At 42.4% G+C, this 13,509-nt stretch overlaps 1 protein-coding gene across 1 annotated transcript in view; it reads right to left on the reverse strand.

The window, feature by feature from the left end:
• The window catches only part of vat1 (vesicle amine transport 1), a 35,295-nt gene that overhangs the window by 20,509 nt on the left and 1,277 nt on the right, over nucleotides 1–13,509 (reverse strand). The window contains exon 2 of the mRNA XM_010775423.1: nucleotides 8,682–8,889. Coding sequence (XP_010773725.1) covers nucleotides 8,682–8,889 — 208 coding nt within the window. The remainder of the gene's footprint in view (nucleotides 1–8,681; nucleotides 8,890–13,509) is intronic.

Raw genomic sequence — 13,509 nt, forward strand, 5'->3', positions numbered from 1 at the left:
ATGACACCCAACTAATTCTGTCCTTTCCCCGCTCAGAGACCCAGGTTGTCGCACGCATCTCTGCTTGTCTACCAGACATCTCTCAGTGGATGTCTGCTCACCACCTCAAGCTCAAGCTCAACAAGACTGAACTGCTTTTTCTTCCTGGAAAAGATTGTCCCACTCTTGACCTAACAATCAACATCGGCACCTCTACTGTTTCCCTGACTCAGACTGCAAGGAATCTGGGTGTGACCCTAGATAACAAACTGTCCTTCACTGCAAACATCGATGCTACAACCCGCTGCTGCAGATACACTCTTTACAACATCAGGAGGATACGTCCCCTCGTGACCCAGAATGCGACGCAACTTCTGGTCCAGGCTCTCGACATCTCACGCCTAGACTACTGCAACTCCCTCCTGGCTGGTCTACCTGCATGTGCCATCCAACCTCTGCAGCTCATCCAGAATGCAGCGGCTCGTCTGGTATTAAACCTTCCAAAATGTTCCCACACCACGCCGCTGCGCTGCCCCGCTCCTCCGCTCCCTTCACTGGCTTTCAGTAACTGCTAGAATCCACTTCAAGACACTGGTACTTGCGTACCATGCTGTGAATGGATCTGGCCCTTCCTACATCCAAAACATGGTTAAACCGTACACCCCAGCACGTGCACTCCGCTCTGCATCAGCCAAACAGCTCACTGCACCCGCACTGCGAGGGGGACCCAAGTTCCCATCAGCAAAAACACGTGGGTTTGCTATCCTGGCTCCAAAATGGTGGAATGAGCTCCCCATTGACATCAGGATAGCAGGAAGCATACACATCTTCCGGCGCAGACTAAAAACTCATCTCTTTCCACTCCACTTCGAGAAATACAATTACTAACAAAGCACGTATATACTAATAAAGAACTGGCTTATCTAAAGCCAGTTGAGTAGCACTTGAAATGTTTTGGCTCTATGAAACCTGATGTACTTATATGATTCTGTTTTCTTCAAGTTTGTATCTTCTTGGTCGAATGCACTTATTGTAAGTCGCTTTGGATAAAAGCGTCATCTAGCTAAATGCAATGTAATGTAATGTGTTAGTCAGGGGACGGATGGTGGCCATATGTCTACTGTTAACACCAGAGTGACGACTGGTCCCTTGTCTCTGAGCTACGTGTTGTTTTGTAGGATTTCTTCTGCTTTTATTTCTACATTTCCTCAAGGACTCTCGTCTTTTCCTAACCTATCATTAGGCTGCAGTGGTAGCGGCTGACAAAGAATGAAATACAAACGTGGACCCAAGCATCTATTTCTCCCTAAACTTGCCGTGGGCTCTGTTACAACATCAACTCGCTGAACCAAATAAATGAATGTGGTATTGCTATATAGCTCTGCATTACAGTTTAGCTAGTCCTGTAATGGCAGTGGAACTGTGGTTTCGCTCTTTGTGAATGTTTACTCCTGAGGTATTACTCTGCATTATGTAACCTCTGTGTTTTTCTGGGATGACTGTGGAAGTGTGTTCTCTCTGTGTTCTCTCTGTGCAGCAAAGAGGAAGCCCATTTTTAGTTGGGAGAGTGAATTAAAAAGAAGTTGCTCCCTGTGATTTCCTTACCACGCAAACTTACAAAAACATAACACATGCACATAACACATAATCTGTATGTGTGACTAGTGCTACCACAATATAGAAACAGACAGAGAAAAACAAACTTTAATTACTCTTATATTTTCATCTCATATGAAACAGAAACATTTGAGATTTGGAATGTGAAAACTAGACATTACAGACAGGATGGACATTTTTCACTGTTTTCTGACATTTTATAGACCAGAAAATAAACTTATATGCAAAATGACACTCACAATGGTGCACACTCATCTAGTTTTACCCAAACAGGTGTCCTGATACAGGTTTCACATACACCTGCGACCGTCTGCTGTGGTTAGGGTGGGGGTGGTTGGAAAGAGCCATTTGTCAACGGCTGCACTGATGAGAACAAATGCGAGCAAAGTGATTGGTGGGTTAGGTTGGAGGTTGCCCTGGTTTCCCTCTCCTATCAGTGCAGCTGATCTGCCGCTGGCGATGCCAGGCCGGGGAACACAGAGACGGTTCAACCACACAGCCCAGACTCCCGTTTAGTGGTCAGACTGAATTAGCATTCTCTAAAGTAGGGTAAGACCTCCCAAACAGACACACCGGGAGGAGAGAAGAGGAAACCAATTTCAAGGCACTTCAGACTTATATCCTGGTTTACAGGAACAATAAAACGAGATAAATATTTGTAACTTCACTTGAGCTACTTCTTAAATGGCAAGGGCCTTGTTCAGCTTGTATATAAAGAATGAGAACCATATGTAACTGAAGGAGTCCTGAAAGCATTACAATACATTTAAACCTGTATTTTTACCTTATAGCTAAATGTTCTTGCAATCATCCAACCTCGAAAAAAATAGTTTTGCTTCTCATGTTTCAATCCCATTTGCAATCAACTCATATGCCCGAGGCCCTGCCTGCAGGTCTGACAGCAACTATGAAGATCTAAACCAGAATGAGTCTCTCATTCCCCCAAACCCAAGAGATCTAGCCACCTGTTCCTCTTGCTCTAAAGTGGATATATGATGAAAAACTCCCTGCATATACATCAACCAACCCACAACTGTGAAATAAGACAAACCAGTCGTTTTTTTTTACCTATTAGCAGAAAATATGGGCATCAACTGGCTATTCGGATATGGCTCCCCTTCCTGCATATCTCATGCAGGCTCATTAGAATAAACCCTCATCTGAGTAGCCCTGGTTTGACATACTTTACTACTAGACTTTTTTGGTGAAAGAGAGGTTATAGAGAGAGACATTGAAACAGGGTCTTTCACACAAAAGTGCTTTTTCCCCCCGAATTGTAATAGTGAAGAATCAGAAATGTATCGCCACTGTGACCTGCACCTCCAACTGGCTTCATTACAGTATTTAAAGTAATCATGTTACGAAACATTTCTAAGAAACAAAGTTAAAATCAATTGAACCTGGCATTAACATAAGAATTTAATATCTTTGAATTATCCAGTAGAGTATCTTGTTTAAATCCTGAACAACAAACAGGATTTGACAGTTAAAAATGACTCCCAGAACCTGCAGCTCAACTCAACATCAACATGGATTACTCTTTGGCTGTGACTGTTGTCCCCCATCAATCTCATGGGTATATTGGGAAGCCACTAACATCACGTGTTTCCAGTTAATCCTCAGCATAACACTGTGTAATAGACACTCCAGCACGAAGCAGCTGCAAAAGTATGGAATCCACCATAATTGGCTAGTGGAAAATAAAAAGTGTAATAACTGTCAGCCTGAAAAGCGATCAGGATGTGTGGAACCGACAAGACAAGAGACCTAAAACTGGAACTTTACAGGAGGAGATGATTGATAACTTGTGTTATATGACAATGCAACTACAGTGCTGATAGTGAGCAGGTTTTTCTATAAGAATATCCAGTTGGAATCTACATAATCAGGCAGCATTAGTACCAAAATATCTTGCAGTGGGAGTGGCTGAGGCAAAATGATCAGATAAATTGATGACACAGGCACCAGTTAATTTACATTATACATTCCACATCTGCAACACAATATGTGACACTTGACGTTGGCCTGCAGTCACTTCAGAGCTCATAAATAAAACAGAGGTGGACGTCATCTTTGGAAGCAGCGGGGCCCCATATGTATATGCAGGAATGTGTAGTGTGGGTGGGGCGTTGGGGTGGCTGGCCAGGACTCATACACATTAGGACCAGTTCAGGGAGAGGTCAGAGGAAGGCTGTTGGCCGGGCACAGTGGAAGACCCACGAGATACAACCAAATGTCACTGAACTTCCCCTCGCCCAAGCCCTCAGGGGAAACCAAGAGGAGAAACGTGCACACATTCCCCAATGACGAGGACTCGAGCACGGATATGGCGAGGTCACGCAGAGGGAGCGGAGGTTACGGAGGGCTGGGGAGGGGGGGGGAAGAACGGAGGATGCAGATGTGCGGTGCGTTGGAGAAGGGAGGCACGATGGGAAATACAACAAGCTATTGTTTGGAGAGAGAGGACAGGAGCGGAGCCACGAGAGAGGCAGCTGAGGACGATTCACCAGAGTTTATTATATAAACACACACACACACACACACAATTTCACATAAAAGCATAACAGTCCACGCACTATCCCCTGATCGTGATGGGTAAAGGTCACCATGCTTTTGAGGAAATGTTCTTCATGGAGAGCTCTTCATAAGTTGACATGGCAACATCAGTTACAACAGGTTATTTGCCTCATCTCGTTTTGCAAATTAAAACCCAAGAGATGAATGCGTATCATTCAATGTGGCCAGTCGAAAAGTTATGTTGTTGTTTATGTTTTTTTTCCACTTTACATTTGACAGTACACCTGCACATCATCACACTTGATTTGACAATTTGGGATGTTTGCTAAAAATACTAACACTTCACACCTACTCTGTTGTTATGCCTCTGGTTTCTACATTTTTCTCATACACAATGAACTCGTTTTTTGCTTGATAAATTGTGCACATATTTCAATACCTGTTGAGGATGAGGATGTTTCATTAGTATTTATACATGTTGTAATCATTTAAATGTAATTGTCTTTTTTGTTTTGGGGGCTTTTGAGATATGTAATCAAAAATCAATTGAACAGAGGATGATTGTTTTCCTAATGAGATTACATCATTGAATAACAATGTTATAATGAAAACATTCATTTCAACCGTGAGACAAAACAAGTGAGAAAGAACCTCTCAAGCATTTAAATACGTTTTGATGAAGAGATGCATGAAAGTATAAGGAGAAAATTGCTCCTCAACCCAGATTCTCATCAGCCATGTTTGGTAATAATGATCACCAAACTGTTCTCTGTAAGGGTGAAAAACAAATCGCTCCATGTCTTTTATACAACTGCGATTCCTTGTTTGCACAAATGGACCGAGTGAATCTCCTGTTAAAGCTCACAATTTGATCTTTACACAATAAAGACCGATCTGTCAGGAATGCAGTGTCACGTAGGCATGACTGCCACACACAATCACTGCTGTTTAGTGTGATACACAACTTTAAATGCAATTGTCAGTTGCAAAATCTTGTGAGACAAAAAGAGAAGCCATCACACCACACACTAATACTGTGTGTGGTTGAGGAGCGATTTAACTGTAGCTGTGGGCAGGGTTTAGTATCCGACAGAGTACTTGTTAATTACTGTTTCACAATCAAAATACAAAGCATGCTCTGTGTTCTGATGTTTTACTGAGAAGTCAAAATATTTGAGGAAAAAATATATCTATTCTTTGAACGAAATGTTAATTACTGAAACAAGGAATTTTAATTGAAGCCACAGTGGTGGTGTTCCACATTTTTATGTGACGCATTCGAGTCAAAAAAACAAAATTGGTTACTTTGAAAGTTGCTAGTAATCTCAAACTAAGTGTAAGTAATCAGAGTATATTGCCATGGATAGATCATATATTTAGGATCTAGTCCATGAGAAATCCATGAAAAATAACACATTTGACTCAAAATGTGTGTAATACTGGAAGATTTCACCTCCTAAGGCCACTAGAAGATATTCATGCTAGATAATCATAAAACTCTCTTTGATCAGCTCTATGAACTGATGATCAACGATGGATATTAGGTGAACCACACCCTTAAATTACAAAACTGCAGTGTTGAAATTACTTGGTTATTTTAGAAGTTGATCAGATTGAGAATGATTGTTCGTAAAAAAAAACTTGAATTCAAACCAATGAGACGTTTTCAAAATGCTTTTGGAACGATGTAAAACAGATCTTAAAATTGGAGAAAACAGAGTGATGTTCCTTATTTCTTCTTTACGAGATTATGGGAATTGTTGTATAATAGCTTTCTAATGACTTATGGTGCGTTCACACTGGACGCGATGCGGCGCGATTACATGTAAAGTCAATGCAGAGATGCGGACAGGCGCGAATTCGCTCCGACGGCGCGCATTAAGCGGTTGATGCGATTGCCGTTGCGCGATTGAGGCGATTGGAGGAGGCCGCGACAACCGCTCGAGTTCAATTTGTTCAACTCGAGCGTCAAATTCGCATGACGCGATCTCGCGGTAGCAAATCAGCGGTGAGGATCTCAGCCTGCCGTCACTGACGTTGAACCAGAAAACCAAAACATCAGCCGTTAGCTGTTAGCCCTCAGACTTCACAGCTTCTCATATCTGTTCAGAAACTAGACAAAAGTTAAAGAAGTACAAACCACAGACTGTCTGTGTCATGGCGAATACAGTTGTTGGTTTATTTCTGTCTGTAGGCCGTTGTTGTGAGTGTGGACAGAGCAACGTTAGCTTAGCCTGATCGATCCGATCTCCATTCAGAAAACACGCATTTTAAGGTTTTTTGCCTGCCGTCTGTCTGCAGACTTGTCAAAGCATTAATTCATGGTTTTTACTAACCGGTATCAGTATGTTGTTACTTCGGCATCATTTTGAAACGTGTATTACAATTAAATCACGGTCAAATATGTTCATTTTGTTGTAGTTGTAGCCCCCTGGCCAGCGTGTCTTGTTTGAATGATGTGAGTAAACACAGCTGAGAGCCGCGGTGAAACTCGAGCGATGCGATAAGAGCGATGCGATAAGAGCGATGCGATAAGAGCGAGCGAGCGAATATTTCCATCGCGTCCGGTGTGAACGCACCATTAGTCTAGAATATTGCTAAAATAACCAGTTCCATAGGGAAGAGACACAATCACAAATTCATGTTCTCTTTCTCTCTAGTCCTGTCACAGCAGATGTTCTTTATGTGTATGTTCTTTAATAAAAGAATATCAGGAAGAATTTTTGACAGCTTCAGGGGTGGGATCCCACTCACCTCCAGCACCATGTGAGCCATGCAGCCCCACAACATCTGTCACACTGGTAACACCTTTTCCATAAAATGTACTAATATCATGTTCACCGCATTTAAGTAAGCTTTAGAGGTCTCAATGGACCGGCATTGTGGATTCATACAGTATGATAATGATTTGCACATGCAAAGAGTGGCAGAGTGCAGTAAAGCAGACTGTTAACCAAATATTTTTGTCATAGCCTCCATCATGGGTTTTTTCAATCCTGATGTCCTGGACAGCTGGTGAGCCAATACTGGCAGCCTGCCCCGAAAAACCAGAGACGCCGCCTGGATCAAACCTGTGGGTAGAAGTGTCTTACACCACACTTCCTCAGCATTCCTCCTATAGCAAACATATTTTCTGGCAAGATGTGTGTTCACATGGTTGAGTGACATCAGCCGGATGAACGTGAACACTTGGGATTCCTCTGCAAACCACCAATCCCACAACTATATGAGTCTGGGGGAAACTGCAACATTTAATGATAATTATACACATGTTTTTTCTTTTTCAGTTCTGTGTGTGAATACCAAGGGATAAATCATCCACCTGGCAGTTCCCCAAAGCTCTTTGTAATTTTTGTTGTCTCACAGAGAATAAACGGGCTCAGGTATCACTATGTGCTTACTTCTCTTCTGAACCATCTACGCCCACATAATCTCCCAAATGCAGAGGGATCCCATTCTGACTCCCTTTGCACAGTCGGAGTGAGAACGAGAGGAAAAGTAACATCTGTAATACCGGCAGACAGCGGCAGAGAAAAGGGGAGAGAACATTTTATGGCTAATGCACTCCCCATTCTCACCAGCTGGCCTGATTGTGTAAACACAGCCAAATCAAATGCTCTCAGGCTTGATGCATCCCACCCCAAAACAGATGCTTTTACTCCTTCAATCCTCATCTTTCTCCACCCACTCACTCACTCTGAACTTCGACCTTGCAGCCCAGGTGGCCGGTGCTCCAGTATCAATGCAGTCCTAAAGAGTGGGAAACACTGAGCCATTTCGCACACTAACGAACAGCGGGACCTTCTCCAACAGCAATAATTCATTTAGAAAGGAAATGCATAAACTGAAGGTGCAGAGAAGGAAGAAGGTACTGTATGCTTTTAGGGGCGTTTCCTCTGGGACACGGAACACTTCTACGTCCAACTCACGTCCTGAGGTGATTACATTATTTTAATGAATTGATTGCATGGGGTTTTCAGACATATATGTAAAATACTACAGCCAACAGGGTAAACAATGTTTGCTTTAATTTTGAGCATGATTCCTTAATCCCGATTCAATAATTTAAAGACCCTTTGAGTGATCGATGAAGAGTGATCGTGCATTCATTCCCAACCTAAGATGTATATAAGTTAAAGGTCACCTATTATGGCTTTTATACATAAACATGTGTTTTCATGTCACCCCCTTTATGATGTCATACCGATTTTTTGGCTTGTACAACCATTAGCCAATAGCCAACCAAGGTAACACCACCTTATCACCTGAATCTCCTCCTAGAGCAACATTGTGTTCTTTTTAACCAAATATCTCTAAGAGGGGCGTGGGGAGGCGCTCCTTATTTTCATCTAAAGTAAAAGAGAGAGAATCAGCTCTTTTGAAACAGGGCTGAAACAGAGCGGTTTATGGGATGCTACAATGATCTGTTTGGTATTTCAAGCCAAACACTTCAGAGACATGTTTTTAATATATCTGAGACCTATAATAAAGTAATGAAAAACAGTATAATAGGGGACCTTTAAAAGGAGTTTATGTGTGCCCTATGCGTTTGTATGCTGTGTTCTTACCTGCAGCAGCATGAACGAGGACGCTCTGGTTGGGCCGCAGGTTGCCAAAGTCAAACAGCATCATATAGGCGGTGATGTAGTTCACAGGCAGGGCTGCTGCCTCCTCGAAGCTCATGCCTTCTGGGATGAGGAAGGTGTGGGTTGCGGGCACCACCGCCACCTCCTGCCACAGCCCGAAGCGGCTCAGAGCCATCACCTTATCACCAACCTGGAACACAAGGCACAGGAAGACAGAGGATAAGAAGAAGTTCTTTCTGTACCTATTTCCAATCACTGAAAAAAATGGGACCTAATCCCAACCCTACCCTGAGCAAAAAGATAGTGTAGTAGTCCAATAAAACTAAAAATAGGTCCCCATATTGAGTCAATTATACCACCTGAACACTGCAGGTAAATAAGACTACGTTTATCCGGCAGGGCCTCATGGTTTCTTTGGCACAGTAGGAATGATATGAGCCGTGCAGCATGAGCAGTTAAGAGTGTGGTTTACAACAATGGCAGACATGCAAACATGCAGCCATCTCGTCCAACCGAACCTCAAAATGTTTGCTCTTAAAAAGTGCAGGCAAACAAGGGAAGCAATAAACCAAAGCAGTGCAGTAGTAACTGTATTGACGTTATTGATGGAAAATTGGTAGCAGCAGAGGAATCAGGCACCATTTTCCTGTTTTTTTTATCATGTTAGATGTTCCTGGATTGGTCCCAAAGGATTCTAACTGTTTTTGTATATAATAATATGTAACTATAGTTTCTATAAAAGGTCTATGTGGCAGGAGTCACAGATGGATTCAACGTGCTGCATACCACAATCACCATCTTGTGATTTTCTACTTCTATCTATCGTCATCAAAAGAACAATCCTCAAATTAAAAACTGTCTCTTTCCAAAACGACTTGCCTGGATGTAAACTTAACCCCGCCCCTCAGTACCCTAACTAACCAATCAGGTGCGCCCAGTCGAGGGACACAGGAAACACAGATGACTGCAGCATTATAACTCTCTTCCTGTTTTCTTCCTCACCCTTATTCACCCTTCCTCGACACAGCTCTCCCCCCTACCCCCCCCCCAGTTTCCAGTATCCTCACTTTTTCTCTTCCCTTCTTTCTCTTTCACTTCCTGACTCCCTTTCCCCTTACAACTTTAGAACGTCTTCCTTCCCCTTCTTCAGTCGCTTGTCTCGTCCTGTCTGTGTCTGGGGTCTCTGTTTCCTCACTCTGTCTTTATCTTCCACTTTCTCATTTTGTTCTCTAATACTACTTTTATTTTTTTTTGCGAGGAGCATCCCTGTATTGCCGCTTCCTCATCAGCGGGACAGAACAATGGGGCCCATATTCTCCCTTGGCATCCCTCCCCTCACCAGAGTCCCTGCCAGATTCTTCCCCATGGCTGAGCATAAGACAAGCTCTCTCCTCCTGGGAACAAACCCTCTCCACCCGGGCCTCTCTAATGGTCTGGAGGAAGCCATGCGCCTTGCTGTCTATCCACTCCAATTAGAGAGATCTCCCTCTTTCTCTCCCATTTCATATGCACATCTTTCTCTCTGAAGTCAATTGGTGTATTTTCAAACTCTACTTTCACTTTTTCACTGTGTGCTACTTCTCATTCCTCCCTTGGTTGTTCATACTGACTCTCTTTGATCTCAGTTTTCCCTTTCTTAAAACTAATTTGCCATACAGGAAACACACACAAATATGACTCACACATCAAATTCAAATGCATCTGTAGCTATTGTTCCGCGCCCACGTAGAGCATGTGAGTTAGTGTCAATCACACAGAATATAGATAGGAACATTCAAGGCCAAGCGAGCGAGCCTTGTGACAGTTCTGTTACACATCTTCACAATGTGACATACACACACACATTTCCTTTCTCAGCCTACTGCATAAAATGTAGTCACAGTTGGGGTCAGGAGTGCGGGGGCACTGAACAAAGACACTTCCAGTTAACTGTACATGAATGGAATTAATCAGATGGTGATTCAATTTCGGGGTATGCGGGCCCCTATAGTCAGCTGTTTGGTTGCTTGTATCTTTGATGAGCTCAGCAAAAAATTATCAGAAAAATAACGGATTAACCAGATTTATGAAAGTGTCCCTGACTCAGGTTGAGGCAAGATATAAAGGTTACATGTAAACCTGCACGACCTGCATGGCTCCTGGAAATGTGATTAAAAAGAAACACAATTTGTCCCTGCTGGGGAATAAAGCAGAGAATAGGCATTATTGTGCCCTGATACAGTTTGAATGATGTTCGGATGAAGGCCACGCCCTGCTCACATACAGCAAAATGCTGCTTCTGCACTTGACTGAACCTCTCATTATGCAAATAAGCATGTCATGTTAACTAAATAAAATGTTTCTTTATTTCGTTTTTGCAGCAGCTTTTGCAGCTTCTTCAGATTTTATCAAGAAAACCACAAGGGTGTGGCTGAGGGTAATAGACAAAAATACAATAGACACAACTCAAGCATCTTGATTTTAGTTTTTTTGTTATCAGGGTGAAAAGGACATACAGGATGAAAGTGGAAAGCAGGTATGTCCTGAAAGGAGAGAAGGAGTGCAGCATGATAGAATGATTTACTTACAGTATGATCGAGAGAGGAAGAATCGAGAGATTATGCGAAATAAGGAGAGATAGTTAGAGCGAGGGATGGAGGAAATACCAGACTGACAATGTGGGCCAGAGGGAGGTAATTGAGAACATATGGGTCAGATCTGACTAAAACTCACCGAGGGAGACCATGAATAAGACAAAAAAGTGCTGATGTTTGGTGTCAAGGGAGCTTCGGTGTAATTTCTAATATTTCCCCTCTTCCACCTCAATAACTAACTGCTACATTTCTCCCTGCACTCACTCTTAGGTCATTTCGGGTGAGACCACTGTAGGATTGATTCATTCAACTTGATTGTCCCTCTAGAGGGATGCTTATCTTGCAGAAGAAGAATATATATTGGGAGGCATGCAGGGGATAATAAATACAAAAATACAAGCAAGCAGCAAGAGGCAAAATAAATGGACACTACAGGAAACAATAGTACTGGTGCCTTCATCGACGACAATGGATAATGACATGAGAAAGTTAATTTAATAAAATGATATCCATGAATTTGTGTTTTCTGAGTTTTGATACCAACATTTTTCTTAACCGATTTGATATAAATATATTTTTTTAATTTCATTTAACAAATGAAAAATAAGAAAATCCCACCATGTTAGAAATAAGAAATCAGAATTGAGACAAAGTGTTCATGTTGCATTATGTAATCAAATGGCGTGAAAGTGTGCATTGTTTTGTGTGCACTGTATGTTGAGCAAACTATCTGACACACCCATTATTGTATGTCTTTGTGTGTATATATGTCTGTGTGTGTGTGTGTGTGTGTGTGTGTGTGTGTGTGTGTGTGTGTGTGTGTGTGTGTGTGTGTGTGTGTGTGTGTGATAGAGAAAGAGAGAGTGAAACAGAGGTTGATAGGCAGACAGATAGAGCTTCATTGAGTGAAAAGCCTCCCAAAAGAAATGCTATGCCGTCAGGGTCAGCACATTCCCTCTGAGTTGGCTGCCAAAAGATCTCAGAGATCTCCATCCATTAGGAAGATTGGCTCTTAATTCTATAAGCTATGGGCTGCCAGGCGATGTGGGAGAGTGAGGCCTTGATGACAAGCCGTGTGTTTGTGCATGTGTTTAATGTGTGACCTTTAAAGCCAATCTACATTACTGGCAATGTGGAAAGAAGCTATTGGGTAGTTTGGAAACACAACGGTCTTAACCTTCTATGATGTCTGGCTGATATTGGCTGACCTGTCACCAATCACATTCCTATTACTCTGCATAGTCTCCCCATCCATAAGGACTTGGCATATGTGCCACTCCCAGCCAGATGCACTGATTCTGCATATGCAAAACACATCTGATCCGCCTGCTGTTCTCCAAAGATATTAACTGGCTCTTACAACAAATGGTGTGAGTCATCACGTGTAACATTTAAGCTTTGTACTTAAATTGCCTTACAAAGGCGTTACCGTGGTGATGCCATGCAGCCAGGAGACAGACATATAGGCCTGTGACTCATCATGCAATGTAAGATAGCGTCTAATAATTATCTTTCAATCACCACTTAATTCCTTGTGGCTGAACAATAAAGAAAATCTGTTTTTTATTAGGATTGTTAAATTGACTTGGCTTCATTGTCTATTTGAACTTTAATTGTGATATATTTATGACTGTTGGATAAATATTTCCTGAACACAACAGAGGCGATAGGCTCAGCTGTTGACAAAGAGGGCGAGTGATCATATATTTCACACATCATCATGCTGTGTGTTGAGTCGCGCCTCGCCCTTTCCACTCTGTGAGTGTGTGCGCCACCGTCGCTCCCGGTAACAAAAGGCGTCGGTGACTCCAGTCTCCAGCACCGGTGTCAAGTCAGCCATATTAATAACGGTGGCAAAAATAAAACCCCTTAGTTTTTTGCAAGCAAACAGTGAACAGCAAATTGGAACAATGCGGGCTGTCATTGTCTGTATAAATACCGTTCTGATGGTTGCATTAAGGAACTGCACACCTGGAGCCTACATGTGCACTGAGTATGACCAATGATCGACATTATAACATACTCAAAATTCATTCTAGATTTACATATCTTTAACATAATTTCATTTAGATTTGTCAACTACAAAAAAGCCCCCATGAAAGTGTTCAAAGATTTAATTTTGAAGGGACATCATTCTAATTTCCGTTCGTGGCTATATGCTGACTTGACGCAGATCTCCTCGCCTTGGCAAAGATCAAAGCGCAGAACAGAGTGCTGCAACAAGGATGGAACGCGAT

Source organism: Notothenia coriiceps, unplaced genomic scaffold, assembly GCF_000735185.1.
Source record: "Notothenia coriiceps isolate Sejong01 unplaced genomic scaffold, NC01 NC01_scaffold00015781, whole genome shotgun sequence".
Taxonomy (NCBI): Eukaryota; Metazoa; Chordata; class Actinopteri; order Perciformes; family Nototheniidae; genus Notothenia; species Notothenia coriiceps.